At 41.8% G+C, this 19,029-nt stretch overlaps 1 protein-coding gene across 1 annotated transcript in view; it reads right to left on the bottom strand.

Annotated features, from left to right (window-relative positions):
• The window catches only part of KCNQ2 (potassium voltage-gated channel subfamily Q member 2), an 86,334-nt gene that overhangs the window by 48,278 nt on the left and 19,027 nt on the right, over positions 1–19,029 (bottom strand). The window contains exons 9-10 of the mRNA XM_070744235.1: positions 8,333–8,362; positions 2,892–2,960 (exon numbers count right to left, since the gene is read on the bottom strand). Of these exons, the coding sequence (XP_070600336.1) occupies positions 2,892–2,960; positions 8,333–8,362 (99 nt within the window). The remainder of the gene's footprint in view (positions 1–2,891; positions 2,961–8,332; positions 8,363–19,029) is intronic.

The following is a 19,029-nucleotide window of genomic DNA, read 5'->3' as shown; positions in this document are numbered from 1 at the left end:
GGGGTTCTTTTTAAAACTATTTTAAATACTTAAATTTATTGAATCTATTTGGATTTCTACGAATGTTTATATTTTTGTTGTGAGCCGCCCCGAGTTCGCGGAGAGGGGTGGCATACAAATCTAAATAATAAATAAATAAATAAATAAATTTTGGTGCTTACATTTATTTGTTTGTTTGTTTATTTGTTTATTTGTTTATTTGTTTATTTGTTTATTTGTTTATTTGTTTATTTGTTTATTTGTTTATTTGTTTATTTGTTTATTTGTTTATTTGTTTATTTGTTTATTTGTTTATTTGTTTATTTGTTTATTTGTTTATTTGTTTATTTATTGTTAGAGTTGGAAGGGACCATGCGGGTCATCAAGTCCAACCCCTTCCTTAGCAGGAGCCCTATAGCATCCCAGCCAAATGGCAGTCCAATTTCCTCTTAAAAATGTCTAGACTATTGGAGTTCACAACGTCCGCTGGTAGGTTGTTCCACTGGTTGATCGTTCTGACCGTCAGGAAGTTCTTCCTTATTTCCAGGTTGAATCTCTCCTTGGTCAGCTTCCAGCCGTTGTTCCTCGTCCGGCCCTCCGGTGCCCTGAAGAATAAAGTGATCCCCTCCTCTCTGTGGCAACCCCTCGTATACCTGTAGACTGCTATCATGTCCGCTCTGGCCCTCCTTTTCTCTAGGCTATCCATGCCCAGTTCCCGCAGTCTCTCTTTGTAAGTCTTGGTTTCTAGACCCCTGATCATTTTGGTAGCTCTTTTCTGCACCTTCTCCAGAGTTTCAATGTCTCTTTTGAAGTGTGGTGACCAGAACTGAATACAGTACTCCAGGTGTGGTCTGACCAGGGCGTAGTAGAGTGGCATTAAGACTTCCCTGGTCTTGGAGTGTATTCCCCTGTTGATGCAGCTTAGGATTGTGTTGGCTTTTTTAGCTGCTGCTACACATTGTTGGCTCATGTTTAGTTGATTGTCCACCAAGACTCCGAGGTCTCTTTCGTAGTCGCTACTGCTAAGAGGGGTTTCTCCCAGGTTGTATGTGTGTCCAGGGTTTTTTCTGCCTAGGTGAAGGACTTTGCTCTTGTCGATGTTAAACATCATTTTGTTGGTGTGGGCCCACTGTGTTAGTCTGTGTTAGTTTTCTCTAGGCATTCGCTTCTTTTCATAACCATCACATATTTTGAAACAATTAAAACTGAGGCAAAGGTTATGATCCAGGCTGATGCAAGGAAAACTGGGGAATAAAGGCTTTAGAATTATTTCCAAACTCTCTCTCTTTTCCTTTTGCCTGGCCCATTTACACAACAAAGGATAGCGAGTTTTGACAGATGGCTAAGCCTCAATTCCTACCGTACAGGTATGAAGAATTGCAGCCGTCTATCAAAACGTCCTTTGTTTTGTTAAGGCAAGCAAAGAGAAAGTGAGTTTAAATGATTAAACCTTATTCCCATAGGCAGCAACGATGCATTCACAGTAGCTATTTTAAACTTACTGGCTTACACAAGGGAAGTAGAACAAGAAAAGGCCAAACTTGCATTCCTGTAAACAAACAGCAATGACCTTGAACAGGAATGTAGAAGCTGGTAGCAAAATATGAATTAATTCTGGGGGGGAAACCAAAAAGGACAAGCGGTAAATTTAAAATTTCACTGTCTTGAACTCTGTTTGGTTCAAGAAGGAGAGAGGAGAATTGTTATAAATCTTTCAAAAGTATGTTATTAATAACTATTTTCATAAAGGAGAATTGCAGTGTTTCTAATGGTCCCTGTTTTCTAATTTAGCCTACCTCTTAAAACCCTCACTGGAATTGCCTTTCTTCTTATATCAGTGTTTCCCAACCTTAGTCTTTTAAAGATGGGAACCTAGTTATTTGAGGGACCATCTCTTGTTGGTCACATCTACCTGACCTATTAGAGCGAGGAGGCAGGGAATGTAGCTGGTCCCATCTCCGAGGGAGATACACTGGGTGGGACCCAGAAGAAGGGCCTTCTCCGTGGTGACTCCCTCTCTCCGAAACATCATTTCCAATAGAGATAACAAAGGACCTCACACTAGCACTCTTTAGGGAGGCACTGAAGACCTGATTCTGCCAACTGGCCTGAGGAAGCCAGAGTGGGATGGAGCCCATTAAACGGCATGCATTCATTCATTCATTCATTCATTCATTCATTCATTCATTCATTCATTCATTCATTCATTTGATTTGATTTGTATGCCGTCCCTCTCCGAAGACTGATGATGATGATGATGATGATGATGATGATGATGATGATGATGATTATTATTATTATTATTATTATTATTATTATTATTATTTAGATTTGTATGCCGCCCCTCTCCGTAGACTCTTATGATCTGCTGTTGCCGAAGCGAGGGGTGGGACGTGGGGATGATTTTGTTATATTGTACTATATTAATTTTTTTGAATTCTTTTTGTTAGTTTTTTATTGTTTTAAAGGTGGTTTTATATTCTGTAAGCAGCCTTGAGTCACCATGGGTGAACCGGCGGCAATATAAATTCAATCAATCAATCAATCAAAAAACATAAATAAATATAAGTCAGTAAGTAGGTAAGATGTCTGGACTTCAAGATGTCTGGACTTCAATTCCCAGAATGCCACATTCTGAGAATTGTATTCTGGGAGTTGGTCCACAGATCTTAAAATGGTGGAAGATTGGAAAACATTGTCTTATATACCAAAGTGAATCAAAGGATGTTTCTTCCGATCCCAGATTTAATTCATATTTTTCTACTTTTCCTTTCCATGGTCATCTCTGTGGTTCTCTAAAATTCCCCTTCGCTGGGATTTACAACTCGTTTTCAAGAACTCCAATATAGAACCATAAATATCACATTTCACATGTTTATTTTTCCAGGAGTCAAATCTCAGCCATTACTAACCTGAAAGTTAATCCTGATTTGCTCTTCAGATTTCTCAGGAGCTCAAGCTGATTCAAAGGTGGAATGAGCCTAAATGGGAAGAAATCCAAAATCAATTTCAGGCAAAAGAAAAAAGAAAGAAAGAGAGAGAGAGAGAAAAAACACAGGAACCATGTCATGGAAACTTTTTCCTTCCCTTAGGATTGTGCGTCTGTACCATATATTGCAAATACAGAAGAACGGGAGGTAAATTAGGAATTTTCAATCTCTAGATGTCCTTCCAAAGCAGGATGAGGAGATAAAACTAGCAGGAGAAAGGAGGGAGGTGTCTCATTATGGATGACATATTGGAAAAACTAAAGGAATTAGCAGAGATGGATAAATTGACTGCCTTAATCAAAGAACACATCTAATTTTGCTTCTGCTTAGAAACCACTTCTGAACTTTGTGCTTGGAATGGGAAAAAAATTAAACGCTGGTTTTGGATTTTAATGATTTGATTCAGTTTTATTGTTAAAGAAATGACTAGTATACAGTATATTATTACATATACTCTATATATCTAATATATACAGTGGTACCTCTATCTAAGAACACCTCTACTTATTAACTTTTCTAGATAAGAACCAGGTGTTCAAGATTTTTTTGCCTCTTCTCAAGAACCATTTTCCACTTACAAACCCGAGCCTCCGAAACTGTAACTGGAAAAGGCAGGGAAAAGCCTCCGTGGGGGCTCCTCTAGGAATCTTCTGGGAGAAAACAGGGCTGGAAAAGGTGGGGAGAAGTCTCCATGGGGCCTCTCTAGAAATATCCTGAGAGGAAACAGGGCTGGAAAAGGCAGGAGAAGCCTCCATGGGGCCTCTCTAGGAATCTCTTGGGAGGAAATAGGGCCGGAAAAGGCAGGGAGAAGCCTCCATGGGGCCTCTCTAGGAATCTCTTGGGAGGAAATAGGGCCAGAAAAGGCGGGGAGAAGCCTCCATGGGGCCTCTCTACGAATATCCTGGGAGGAAACAGGGCTGGAAAAGGCGGGGAGAAACCTCCATGGGGCCTCTCTAGGAATCTCTTGGGTGGAAATAGGGCCGGAAAAGGCAGGGAGAAGCCTCCGTGGGGCCTCTCTAGGAATATCCTGGGAGGAAACAGGGCCTCCACCCTCCCTGTGGTTTCCCCAATCGCACGCATCATTTGCTTTTACACTGATTCCTACACGAAAAATTGCTTCTTCTTAAAAACTTTTCTACCTAAGAACCTGGTCACAGAGCGAATTAAGTTCATAAGTAGAGGTACCACTGTAGTTGATTACAACAGCTATTCATGTGTTGGTAATGCAGATCTAGCATCCGATCTTCAGATTTTAGACCTTCCCATTTAATAGACAATAACTTTTTCATGGTCCACTGCTTTCTCAGAATGTCCCTCTACATCCTCACAAAATCACTGAAATCTCTCTTGTGCACACGTCCCAACATGTTTTTGCTTCTGCGCATGTACAGGAAGTAAAATCTTGGGAGGGGACGTGCACGCACCCGCTCCAGAGACCCAAAGCTGCGCACACAGCTCTTACTACCAATGTGGCATCCTTTACTGTAGCAAACCACTACTGAATGTGAACATCATTCGCTGACAATGATTTGTTCCTTACCTTGAAATCCATCAACAAGACCAAATGACTAATTTGAATGCACTTCTCAAAAACTAATCAACGAATTACCCCCTCCCCCAAAACATTTGTCTTGAATAAATTAGTCTTGATAATACTAGTTTGTTGCAAAAAAGCATTGTGACACATATATTACCCACATCTTCATTATCACACAACCTTAAAGAGAATTCATATAACTTTCTTCACTTTGTCTCCAGACTTCTTTCCCGTTCCTTCCAGAAGATGAGGTTTTGATAAATGTACCATACTTTTAAATAAAATAACGGGGCGCAAAGAATCATACCATTGCCAGAATAAAGCACAGTACATGCAGCTGAATATGAAAATTTTAAGAAATTTCACCCGGTCTGTAGGCTTTATTTGAGGTCTCAAACATGGAGATATTTTTTTCTTTGCTACTATTATGATAATCTGACTTTTTTTGATAGCTAAGGCTACAAGGTCTGGGCTGCAAACCCTCAAATGGCCACTAGATGGGGACAATGAGACACCACAGATGTAGTCCTTTACTGCCACCTAATGATAGCCTGTAATTTGTGCAGTCCAGATCCAGAAACCTTAATTAAAGTATATAAAACAAAAGTGCTCACTCCTTGTAGTGCAGTGCTTCTCAATTATTTTCTGTTATGCCCCCCATTAGGAAGAAGTAACCACTTTGCGCCCCCCCCCCCAAAAAAATTTCTGCTGGGATAATTGTTTACAATATTTGGCATATTTTCACTGAAAAAAATCAAGTGATTGAGGTGTAATGTGTTTAAGTGATGCCTTAATTTATTGGGCTTCCTGCTTCCAACATTTTTAGACAAAGTAAACATACCGGTCTTTCCTTGTCTCCCACCGTAGTCACCGTAAAGCCAAGCACTACATAAGCTTAGTCCTATTTCCTCATCTTAGCTTTCAGGAGACTTACGTTTGTCCCATTATCTCCGTCTCTCTCCTCCTCTCTTTTCATCCCCCATTAAATATTTTTCCATGGTGTCTCTTAAGGGTTTGTTATCTGCACTTCATATCTCCTGCTCTGTGCTGTGTGCTATTGTTTGGTGCAAAAAAACCCTACTCCATGTGGCAAAGAAAAGCATGTTCCCTGGGGTCACATGCCCCCCCGGCACTGCTCCGTGAACCCCCCCCCCCAGGGGGGCCCACCCCACTATTTGAGAAGCATTGCTGTAGCGAAAGACACACTGTGAGTTGTTACTGGAAGCACACACAACAATCAGGCAAAGTCAACATCGCTGGTCATGCCTCAAAGCAGTCCGTGATAAAAGTAGCACAATGTGTCACCAACAAGATACACTCTCACAAGTACACACATGCACACACCACAAAAATATATTGGGTATCAGTTGTGAGGAAGCCATTGTAAAAGAAAAAGTGAGAGCGAAGAAGGTCAGCAAAGGTCAAAGAAAGAGGTTTAGGTCAGGGGTAGGCAAAGTTGGCTCTTCTATGACATGTGGACTTCAACTCCCAGAATTCCCGAGATAGCATGATTGGTTCAGGAATTCTGGGAGTTGAAGTCCACAAGTGATAGAAAGAGCCAACTTTGCCTAACCCTGTGTTGAGTCATTTGTCCAAAGCTGGGGGGGAAAACCTGTATCTTTCTCTGCAGGCAGTCCTCAACTTAAGACCACAATTGAGCCCCAAAATTTCCCTTGCAAGACAGTCAAATGAGTTTTCCTTTGTTTTTACAACCTTTCTTGCCACCCTTAGGGGAATCACTGCCGTTATTCAGTTAGTAACATAGCCGTTAAGTAAACCTGGCTGCCCACTTAACATGTCAGAAGGTCGCCAAAAGTGATCAAGTGATCCTGGAATATTGCAACTGTCATAAATACATTTGTCAAGTGTCCAAGCCAGTTGCCAAGTGTCCAAATTTTGATCACGTGACCAGGGAGTGCCTCCAACAATCTTACGTTTGGAAAAGTTTCACAAGCAGTGGTGGGATTCAGTTGGTTTGCACCGGTTTGGGCGAACCGGTTATTACTAAATTTAAATTACCCACCCACCAGTAGTGGGCTGCTGCATGGGCCGTCCCGGTAGGAAAAATGGAGATGCGCACGCATCTTCACAGCGCCGACACGTATATGCATGCATGATATTCGACTTCTGCACATGCACAGGAAGAGAACTCTCACACAAGGACGCTCGCACTTGTGAGATTTCCCCAATTTTTGGCTTTTTTTGGTTCTGCTTATGCCTGGAAGCAAAGAAAAACCAGTGAAATCTCATGCACGTGAGCGTCCTTGCATGAGATTTCGCTTCCTGTGCATGCGCAGAAGCCGAATGTCGCACTAGCATGTATATGCATGCCGCACACATACACACCAGTCATTGGGAGCTTACTGGGAGTGCTGGTGATGGGGAGCTTTTCACTTCCACCCACACAGTGGTGGGCCCCAGCCTAAATGGGGGGGAATGCGGTTCCGGTGGTGGCCATGTAGCGCATAGACTGCCTCTGATAGTGATGCCGGGCATGTACACATGTGCACGCGCCACCGGCACTTTCCCGGACCTACACCTGCCCTGCCCTGCCACTAGGGCGGCCTTTCCCTGCCGTTCGCCCCTCGCCCGCCTTTTACGCTGGCTCCCCAATGGAAATGGGCAAACAAGTAAGTGCCAACTCGCCGTTGCCCACCACCATTTCCCCCTCCCCACTGTCCACTTGCCACCATTCGCCTCGCTCACCTGTCGCTCGCCTCTCACACTGGCTCCCCACACTGCCCTGCTGCCGCCATTCGTCCCAATAGTGAGAGGCGAGCGAGGCCAAAGGCAGCAAGTGGGCAGTGAGGGGGCAAACGGCGGCAGGCAGTGGCGAGCGGGCACTTACTTGTTTGCCCATTTCTGGGTTTTTTGCTTCTGCGTATGCACAGAAGAGAAAAAAATTCAGAAATTGCACTTGCACATGCACGCACAAAGGGGGGGAAGCACGGGCGCGCTCCGGGCCCGTTCCAGTAGGGCTGAGAATGGTAGCCCGTTCCTGTACCCACCCCACTATCAAAGTGGATCCTGGGCGTTGCACTGCAATGGAGAAACTGGCAAAGGAGTGACCGGGGGAAGGAGAAGGCCGTTTCTCTCTTCTCCCTGCTCCTCCTCCTTCCCTCACACCGGCCACCCCATTGCTCACTTCTCTACTGAAGCACAGCACTCAGGATCCACTTTGATAGCAGGAGACCGCTCTGAGTCCTCGGAGAGGGGCGGCATACAAATCTAATAAATTATTATTATTATTATTATTATTATTATTATTATTATTATTATTATTAATTTAATAACCGGTTCTTCCAGGGTCAGGTTGCCCGTCGCGGGAGGCTCCTCCCACATGTACAATGGAGCTGGAGGACAGAGATGGACTGTTGGAGTGGTAACTTCTTAATCTGTGAGTCAGAGGATGAGGTCAAAAAAGTCAAGATGGCTTCCCCAATGTCATGATTGAAGCTTCCATCTTGATTTTTTTTTTTTAACCATATCCTTCAGATACTTCTGTAGTACAATGCCTAGCAACACAATTTGAAATGCATGTAAAAGAATACACAATCCCGGCTTTGAAGTTCTGCACGAGGTGATTTCTGCCTTAATTTGTAGAGAAGGTGTGTCATTTAGGAAATTTATTTATTTATTTATTGGATTTGTATGCCGCCCCTCTCCGTAGACTCGGGGCGGCATAAAAATCCAAAATCCCGTTTTGCACACAATAAAGAAAAGTTGAGGGAGTTTCATTCCAAAAGAGACTGGAAAAAACAACAACAACACACAACGAGAGCCACAACTTGACACATACAAACACCCATTCACATGCACTGCATACCTGGAGGCACCATAGGTTTGTGGCTGTGAGCTTTCAAGTATTTTCAAAAAAGGAAAGGGAAAAAGAATAAAAAATATTTTGAAATGAAATAGGACGGTGGGGAGGAGAGACAGAACAAGGAAAATTAGCATGGAGGCCAAGTAGATCCCATTGAGTAGACAAAGTCCACAGATGATTCAGACTGTGAGTGTCAACATGCCTTAGAGATTTGACAGACAGGTTATAAATATTTTGAATAAATTGATCAAGTGCAATTCTTGGCTCCAAAAACTAAACCATAATTGATGACTTCTTCAGAATCGTAACGCTGCTCAACACAAAAAAAGCATCAGCAAAGGTAATATGTCTGTTTTATGGCGTCTGATGTTCTGATTCCAAAAATATGCTTAGTTTTGCTCTATCACATAAAGTTTCTGATATAGAAGCATTTTTGTTATTACATTCTTTCTACATTTTCAATGCATGGGGTAATTACAGTTTTCTTAATGTCGCCAGTATGTGAGGACCAGTTGTAAATCACTTGTTTCAGTGCTATTGTAACGTCAAAAAAGTTGTAAGTCAAGGACAAGGTATACGTAGGGCACAGTTCAAGCTTTTTATTTTATTTAACACCTGTTTAACAGGGAATGCCCTAGCCCCATGATGGCGGACCTATGACAAGTATGCTACAAGTGGAATGCAGAGGGCACACAAAGGCATTGCCCTGTGTCAGCTCCAGTGTGATGGCCAGCTGATTTTCGGCCTTCCGGAGGGTGGGGGAGGCTGCTTTCACCCACCCCAGGCTTCAGGAAAGCTTCGGGAGCCAGTGGATGGTGAAAAACAGACCCAACAGGCCTACCAGAAGTTTGATTCCGAACTTCCAGTAGGCCCGGGAGGGTGAAAAACAGACCCAACAGGCCTTCCAGAAGTTTGATTCCGAACTTCCAGTAGGCCCGGGAGGGTGAAAAACAGACCCAACAGGCCTACCAGAAGTTTGATTCCGAACTTCCAGTAGGCCCGGGAGGGTGAAAAACAGACCCAACAGGCCTACTAGAAGTTTGATGCTCAACTTCCGGTAGGCCTGGGAGGGTGAAAAACAGACCCAACAGGCCTACTAGAAGTTTAATGCCGAACTTCCGGTAGGCCCGGGAAGGTGAAAAACAGACTCAACAGGCCTACTAGAAGTTTGATGCCGAAAGTCCGGTAGGCCCAGGAGGGTGAAAAACAAACCCAACAGGCCTACCAGAATTTTGATTCCGAACTTCCGGTAGGCCCGGGAGGGTGAAAAACAGACCCAACAGGCCTACTAGAAGTTTGATTCCCAACTTCTGTTAGGTCCGGGAGGGTGAAAAACAGACCCAACAGGCCTACTAGAAGTTTGATTCCGAATTTCCGGTAGGCCCAGGAGGGTGAAAAACGGGCCTACTAGAAGTCCAAGGCTTCAGTGAGGCCTGTGTGTATGCGCAGATGGCAGTAACTTGGGGGATTGTGGTTCTTGCATGAAGGAGGGCATTGCATTATGGGTATGCGCGCTATCACTGCCCTTAACCCTCAATGTCCTATTCAGCTTTTCGGAAAAAATGTGTTTGATTTTTTTTCCCTCAGTATCTTCCTCCTGCTCTTTTCCTATCTATCTGTCAGTGAGACAGGGCTAAACTTGTTTTATTCCAGGAATAAGCCATGTAAAATAGCTGAGGCCTAGTTACTATGAGAGGGTGTGGAGAATTTACACTAATGACTTCAAATCCACCACATCTTTCCTTCCCTGAGAAGACTTGGTGTTCTCATTCCACCCACAATCTATATGCTGATGACAAATATATTCTCACTTTCCTTGCTCTTTTATTCAGATAAATTTACCGCCTTAAGCTGCTGGCCTCTTTGGGCTTCCAAGTCCCGCTATCCCCCACCTCAAATCAGTCACAAAATCCATCCAGGAATGCCACCTGGCCAACACATCCTCTACATTCATCTCCGATTTTAGAAACTTCTGACAACAGGACTGTAAAAATGCAAGCCAAGCAAACCAACCTTCAATTAGCCTTCCATCCTTCCGAGGTGGGTAAACTGAGGACCCAGATTGTGGGGGCAATATGCTGGCTGTTTAAAAAATGTACGTATTGCTAACATGTTGTAAGCCGCCCTGAGTCTAAGGAGAAGGGCGGCATAAAAAATAAAATAAATAAAATAAACATTTACTTCCAGTGTTGGAGCATTCACAACTTCTAGAGGCAAGTTGTTCCACTGACTAATTGTTCTAACTATCAAGAAATTTCTTCTTAGTTGTAAGTTGCTTCTCTCCTTGTTTAGTTTCCACCCATTGCTTCTTGTTTTACCCTCAGGTGCTTTGGAGAATAGTTTGACTCCCTCTTCTTTGTGGCAACCCCTGAGAGATTGGAACACTGCTATCATGTCTCCCCTGGTCCTTCTTTTCATTAAACTAGACATACCCAGTTCCTGCAACCATTCTTCATATGTTTTAGCCTCCAGTTCCCCTAATCATCTTTGTCACTCTTCTCTGCACTTTTTCTAGAGTCTCAACATGCTTTCTGCATCATGGTGACCAAAATTATGTCCCTCCGTCTTAATTTTGTTGTGTTTGGGCCTGGGCCAGCCGTTGCTCCCACAGATGGGAGAGATGCGGCACAAAGTGAGTGCGAAAGCCTGGCTGACAGCCAGGAAGACATGGCAGACAGCCAGGAGGATGAGGCCACTGGTTCGCAGGACTCTGCAGACAGCCCAGGGGATTTGGCATGCAGTCACTCAGACAGTCTTTCGTCCTTGGATTCCTCTGCAGACCAATTCATAGACATGCGTAGCCGAAGAGCTATGCAAAGGAGGGATCAATTGAAGGATTATTACAGGTCATCAGAGTAGCACCTGGGTTGGGTGTGGTTCCCTTAATGAGGGCTAAAGATATAAAAGGGAACAGAGGCACAAGGCAAACTGTGGCTGTTTATCTGTGTTATTTTGTGGTTCCTGCTCTGAAGTTTCTGTTCCGTGCCTTTGGATTTTCAACCCAGCTTTTTCAGGCACGTGAGAGGTGAAACCTCTGGGACTTGCTGTTTGCTCCAAAGATTCAAAAGGACTCCTGAAACGTCTCTGCTCATTCCAGGTTGTCTTTGTTTGCTTTTTCCTGTGTTTTGTATGCGGCTGAAGTAAGCCTTGCACTATCATTGTTTTTGGACTGTTTTGAGTAACCCTTTTTTGTTTATTTAATACAAGTTTGCTGATTAGCAGAGCACGTGTGTGTTTGATTTCTTTTCCTTGGATTGTTACTCATTGCCTGAGCCAGTCAGGCAGAACAAGAATGGTGGTTATGATTGGGTTTACACCCCATCTTTCTGCTTTTTGGAGGGTGACTCACAGTACCTCACAGTATGTTAACCATTTATTTCTCATCTATAACATGCTTTTGTTGTATTCGTTTTTTTATTTTTACATTTTAATAAAATAATAATTCCCCCCCCCCAAAAAAAGGAGGATTTTTCTCTTTAGTGATTAAAGGTAATTAACCTGAGAGCTGTTCTGCAAAGACAGCTTTGCTCTCTGCAAATACTGGGGCCAGAAACTTTAAAAAAATATTCCCAGTTTCCTTGGATAGAACACAGAGGCAGATTGTAATAACTGCATATATTATGGAGATTTTATTTACCTTAAAGGCACGGCTCCTTAACAGTTCCGCGGTGACTTATTAAAGGAAGCTGCAAAATGGCTTCATGTGTATCCTAAGTGGATTTGCTTGGTAATAGTTAAAAACACCGCCTGTGATTTCTAAAAAAAAAAGCTCTCCAGGGGTTGACAGACATTAATTAATCTTCTCCCTGCTCACATTAAGCTTTATTAAAGCTAATTACAAGGAGGAAAACCAAGTCCATAAAATCTGGCTGGTGTGGAAATAATGGCACAATGGGGATGTTTCCGGAGATAACCTCTGCTGGAGCTTCCCCCTGCCCTGCAGGTAGTCCTCTACTTACAACGGTTCGTTTAGTGACTGTTCGAAGTTACAAGGGTACTGAAAAATATGACTCATGACCATTTTTCAGAGTTATGACCTTTGCAGCACCACGTGATCAAAATTCATATGTTTGGAAGCTACTGTATTTTTCAGTGTGTAAGACGCACATTTTCCCTCCCTAAAAGAGGCTGGTAATTGTTCTGGTTTCTGGTAGAACTTAGAAACATAGAAACATAGAAGACTGACGGCAAAAAAAGACCTCATGGCCCATCTAGTCTGCCCTTATACTATTTCCTGTATTTTATCTTAGGATGGATCTATGTTTATCCCAGGCATGTTTCAATTCAGTTACTGTGGATTTACCAACCACGTCTGCTGGAATTTTGTTCCAAGCATCGACTACTCTTTCAGTAAAATAATATTTTCTCACTTTGCTTCTGATCTTTCCCCCAACTAACCTCAGATTGTGCCCCCTTGTTCTTGTGTTCACTTTCCTATTAAAAACACTTCCCTCCTGAACCTTATTTAACCCTTTAACATATTTAAATGTTTTGATCATGTCCCCCCTTTACCTTCTGTCCTCCAGACTATACAGATTGAGTTCATTAAGTCTTTCTTGATACGTTTTATGCTTAAGACCTTCCACCATTCTTGTAGCCCGTCTTTGGACCCGTTCAATTTTGTCAATAACTTTTTGTAGGTGAGGTCTCCGGAACTGAACACAGTATTCCAAATGTGGTCTCACCAGCGCTCTATATAGCGGGATCACAATCCCCCTCTTCCTGCTTGTTATACCTCTAGCTATGCAGCCAAGCATCCTACTTGCTTTTCCTACCGCCTGACCACACTGCTCACACATTTTGAGACTGTCAGAAATCACTACCCCTAAATCCTTCTCTTCTGAAGTTTTTGCTAACACAGAACAGCCAATGCAATACTCAGATTGAGGATTCCTTTTCCCCAAGTGCATTATTTTACATTTGGAAACATTAAACTGCAGTTTCCATTGCTTTGACCATTTATCTAGTAAAGCTAAATCATTTACCATATTACAGACCCCTCCAGGAATATCAACCCTATTGCACACTTTAGAGTCATCGGCAAATAGGCAAACCTTCCCTACCAAACCTTCCCCTATGTCACTCACAAACATATTAAAAAGAATAGGACCCAGAACAGACCCTTGTGGCACACCGCTTGTAACCTGTCTCTGCTCAGAATACTTGCCATTAACAATAACTCTTTGATGTCTACGCTTCAGCCAGCTTGAAATCCACTGAACTATCCAGGGATTAAGTCCAATCTTCACTGATTTATCTATCAGCTCTTTATGTGGAACCGTATCAAAGGCTTTGGTGAAGTCCAGATAGGCAATATCCACGGCACCACCTTGATCCAACACCTTTGTGACATAGTCAGAGAAATCAATGAGATTAGTCTGACATGATTTGCCTTCAGTAAAGCCATGCTGATTTGGGTCCAATAAGTTATTGTTTTTTAGGTGCTGATTTATCCTCTTTTTGAGTAGAGTCTCCATCATTTTAACTATAACTGATGTCAAGCTAACTGGCCTATAGTTACCAGCTTCTTCTCTACTGCCCTTCTTGTGGATAGGCACAACACTGGCCATTCTCCAATCCTCAGGAACATCTCCTGTTAACAGGGATTGGTTAAACAAATCAGTCAGGGGGGTAGCAATGACAGATCTGAGTTATTTAAGAACTCTGGGGTGGATGCCATCCGGACCCATTGCCTTATTTATCTTTAATCGTTCAAGTTCTTCTAAGACATCGGCTTCTAAGATCACTGGAGCTGAATCTGTACATCTGGAAGCAATGCTATATCCCTCTATAGTATTATTTTGTAAGGTGTCTTTTGAGAAAACTGAACAGAAGTAGCTATTGAAATGGTCAGCGATCTCCTTATTCCCATCAATGCATGTATTATTCCTTGTACTAAGCTTCGTGATGCTGCAGTTTTTCTTCTTCCTATCACTAATATATCTGAAGAAGGTTTTACCCCCCTTCTTTACAGATTTGCCAATTTCTTCCTCTTTTGAGGCTTTAGCAGCATATATTATCTGTTTCGCCTCCTTCTGTCTCATTTTATACACCTCTCTATCAGCTATATTTCCATTAATATCTATTTATTATTTATTTATTTATTTATTTATCACATCCTGGACACTATTTCAACTCCTACTCTCAAAACGTCGCTACAGAGCACTGCACACCAAGACAACTAGACACAAGAACAGTTTGTTCCTGAACACCATTACTCTGCTAAACAAATAATTCCCTCAACACTGTCAGACTTTTTACTAAATCTGCACTTCTATTTCTACTAGTTTTTCTCATCATTCCTATCATCCTTTCTTCCCACTTAGGACTGTATGACTGTAACTTGTTCCTTGTATCCTAAGATTTTTATTAATATTGATTGTTTCTTCATTGCTTAGTTGACCCCTATGACAATCATTAAGTGTTGTACCATATGATTCTTGACAAATGTATCTTTTTCTTTTATGTACGCTGAGAGCATATGCACCAAGACAAATTCCTTGTGTGTCCAATCACACTTAGCCAATAAAAAATTCTATTCTATTTGAGTATTGCCCACAAGATCATATGCTGCAACGTCCTACCGGTCAATGACTACTTCAGCTTCAACCGCAACTACACAAGAGCACGCAACAGATTCAAACCTGACTGTAAAAAATATGATTTCAACAATCGAGTTATCGAAGCATGGAACTCATTACCGGACTCAATTGTGTCAACCCCTAACCCCCAACATTTCTCCCTTAGACTCTCCACAATTGACCTCTCCAGGTTCCTAAGAGGCCAGTAAGGGGCGTACATAAGTGCACTGGTGTGCCTTTCGTCCCCTGTCCAATTGTCTTTCCTTTCTCTCACTTATCATATATATTTTCTTACTTTCATATATCCTCTCCTCTAAGTTCACTTTACCCTTATATATATTACTACATGTCTATTTTTCTTCCTATGTATTTGTGTATTGGACAAATGAATAAATAAAAATAAATAAAACTATTCTATTCTATTTACACCCCGCTCATCTTGCTATCCAAAGTCTTCTTTATCACCAAGTGAAAGTAGCAAAGCCGCTCTGGAAATGCGGCATTTTCTCCCCGAAGTGAATTTGGTCACACAACAACTGTGTTACTGAAGACTTCTGAAGGAGATTAAAAATTTACCACCCCAATCAATTATTCAAAGGACGGAGACCGAGCAGTTCTGTAAAAATAGATCAAGGGGGTTTACTTCCTGCTAATTGTGCGCAATGTGATTGTATCAACGCTTCCACCCGGCATATCCAGGGTGTCAAAGGAAGCAAAAAAAAATAAGGGCAGGAAAAAGACAGCGCTCCATGATTATCTTATAAACCCTAAGTGAACCATGGTTCCCTGTGCTTCCTGAAACCTGCCACATCTGACTGGCTTCCACTGAACTGAATCATCTTGTATACATTCATCCAGAAGGACAGAAATAAAAATTTGAGCCTCGTCCAAGATTCCAGATCTGGTTTTGCATTCTTTTTAAAAAAAGGGAGACAAGATGATTTGGCTCTTATCGAAAAGAATCCTACGGTGCTTTAGGTGCAAAGACAGCCAGTTTGGTGTTAGTGGTTAAAGAACCAGGAGACTGTGAGTTCTAGTCCTGATGCGTGGCAGCCAATTGGGTGGCTTTGAGCCAATCACCAGGAGAAGATGGTGAATTCTAGTCCTAACTGAGGCGTGAATGCCAATTGGATGACTTTGGGCCAATCACTAACCAAGAAGATGGTGAATTCTAGTTCTGATTTAGGTAAGAATGCCAATTGGATGACTTTGGGCCAACACCAGGAGAAGATGGTGAGTTCTAGTTGAGCTTTACGCATGAATGCCAATTGGATCACTTTGGGCCATGCACTAGGAGAGTGTGAATTATAGTCCTGCCTTAGGAATAAAACCCGGTTAAGTGCCGACCACGTCTGCTAGAAGTTTGTTCCAAGGATCTACTACTCTTTCAGTGAAATAATATTTTCTCACGTTGCTTTTGATCTTTTCCCCAACTAACTTCAGATTGTGTCCCCTTGTTCTTGTGTTCACTTTCCTATTAAAAACACTTCCCTCCTGAACCTTATTTAGCCCTTTGACATATTTAAATGTTTCGATCATGTCCCCCCTGACTTAAAGGAGGAGGAGGAGGAAGAAGAAGATCAGGAGCCTTTGCCAGATGCCTGCTTTAGAAGACTAAGAAAAAGACAAGAATACTTGTATGGGAAAGGAAGTAGTCTGTAGTTTATGACTCTAGGGAATTGTTGACCACTCCCTATAGGTATTTAAGGATGGCGTATGGGTAATTCGGAGTGGAGTTTCAACGTTTTGCAATGGAGTTGGATGCTATTTGAGGTTTCAGCCAGGTTACACTAGCCAACTGTTATTTTCCTGCTAAAATCCTTTGAGTAAAAAGTGCCCCGTCTGCGGAGATGCTGGGAAGCTATAAAAGTAAGTCTGTGAAACTGGAGACTCCTTATCTCATGAAGGAATGCACATGTAGCTTTGATCTTTGGCAGCAGCCTAGCCATGGAACAATTATTTTTTAATGACTCTCACTGAGAAGCTGCCAAGTTGAAATCACATGCATGAATTTGGCTTTTATAAATGAGACTTTCTATATAAAAAAGACTGGTTTGAAATATCAGTGCGTTCTCAAGCTGCGTAGGCCCAGGATACAACACTAATTGAATCACCTGCTGTCCCTCTCTCAGATTCCAGTATGGTTGCCTTGCAAATTTAACAAGAAAAATTTCAGTGCACTCAACCCCTCGCACATAAGGAACAGAAGATATTGGATCATTGGTTTTATTTTTTTAAAGTTGGAATGTAGTAAATTTTTCACTCATTTGTTCTGATTAGATCAGATGTCTATGCTGTCTTTCATCCAGAGATCCAAGGCAGCCTTCAAATTTATCCCCCAAACCTGTTTTAGAAATATGAAATGGAGGGATTCACCACGGGATTTCCATAGAAGGATAGGGTTGGAAAAGACCAGTGAGGTCTTCTAGTCTGACCCTCCCCAGGCTTGTGATTGATCTGTGTTCCTCCAGGGCAGTGGTAGGCAAAGTTGGCTCTTCTATGACATGTGGACTTCAACTCCCAGAATTCCTGAGCTAGCATGATTGGCTGAGGAATTCTGGGAGTTGAAGTCCACAAGTCATAGAAGAGCCAATTTTGCCTACTCCTGCTCCAGGTAAACAGATTTTTCCCATAATAGCCATGGTATCACCTATTCTGTATCCTTTCACCTGTTTTTTACGACCTAAGGATGAAACTGCACACACTTAGACCAACATAACTACCATAAACCAATAAACCTCCCTTTTCCCATTTTCCCCACAACAACAACCCTGTGAGGTGGATTGCTCTGAGAGAAAGTGACTGGCCCCAAATCACCCAGTGAGCTTTTATGCCTATCTAAGGCAAGACTAGAAATCACAGTCTCCTGGTGATTGACTCAAACCTAGCCAAGGCTTTCATTACTAAGGCAAGACTAGAACTTACCATCTCCTCGTAATTGGCCCAAGGTGGAACTAGAAATTACCATCCCTTGATGATTGGTCCATAGTCACCTAATTGGCTTCCATGCCTAAGAGTGGACTAGAACTCACTTTCACCTGGTTTCTAAACCAGCACCTTAACCACTACATCAAAATGTTGTGTTATTGTTCATTTTATTTCATTGTTACTTCTTGGGAGATTCTAATGTTTTCTAAAAAAAAATCTATTTTTTTTCTAATTTTTTTTCTAATTTTTTCCCTAATTTCTCCTTTTTTTCTAAATTCTAATTTTCCTAATTTGGCCTCCCATCCAATACTAATCAGCCATGAATTTGCTTATATACAAACAGCCAGATTCTGCCCCTTTCTCACTCCACAAAAGAAATAATTTACGACTATTCGATATCACCAGCTCAATCAAGTACAGCCATTTTTATAGTCAGCTAAGTTTTATTAATGCAGTTGAGTCTTTTAACCTGATTTATATCTATGGTTGCTTTCTTTCCTTTCTTTCTTTCTTTCTTTCTTTCTTTCTTTCTCATTCTTCCTTTCTATTTTTCTCTCTTCCTCTTTCTTTCTTTCTTTCTCTTTCATTCTTTCTTTCTTTCTTTCTATTTTTCTCTCTTCCTCTTTCTTTCTTTCTTTCCTTCTTTCTTTCTTTCTTTCTTTCTCTTTCTTCCTTTCTATTTTTCTCTCTTCCTCTTTCTTTCTTTCTTTCCTTCTTTCCTTCTTTCTTTCTTTCTTTCTCTTTCTTCCTTCCTATTTTTCTCTCTTCCTTCCTTTCTTTCTTTCTTTTTTCCTTCTTTCTTTCTCTTTCTTCCTTTCTATTTTTCTCTCTTCCACTTTCTTTCTTTCCTTCTTTCTTTCTTTCTCTTTGTTCCTTTCTATTTCTCTCTCTTCCTCTTTCTTTCTTTCTTTCTCTTTCTTTTTTCTATTTTTCTCTCTTCCTCTTTCTTTCTTTCTTTCTTTCCTTCTTTCTTTCTTTCTTTCTTTCTCTTTCTTCCTTTCTATTTTTCTCTCTTCCTCTTTCTTTCTTTCTTTCTTTCTTTCTTTCTTTGTCTCTTTCTCTCCCTCTCAGAACAAGATGTGTCTTCCCAAAATTCCTCTTCAGCCCAATCCAGGGAATTCTGAGAATTGCATTACCAACAAACCTGGAAGACAAATACTAGAGAAGGCTGCTTCATTCTGCGATCAACGT

This window comes from Erythrolamprus reginae, chromosome 3, assembly GCF_031021105.1.
Source record: "Erythrolamprus reginae isolate rEryReg1 chromosome 3, rEryReg1.hap1, whole genome shotgun sequence".
NCBI classification, from domain to species: domain Eukaryota; kingdom Metazoa; phylum Chordata; class Lepidosauria; order Squamata; family Dipsadidae; genus Erythrolamprus; species Erythrolamprus reginae.
Note: the sequence above shows the minus strand (reverse complement) of the source record. Positions and strands in the feature narration are given on the sequence as shown.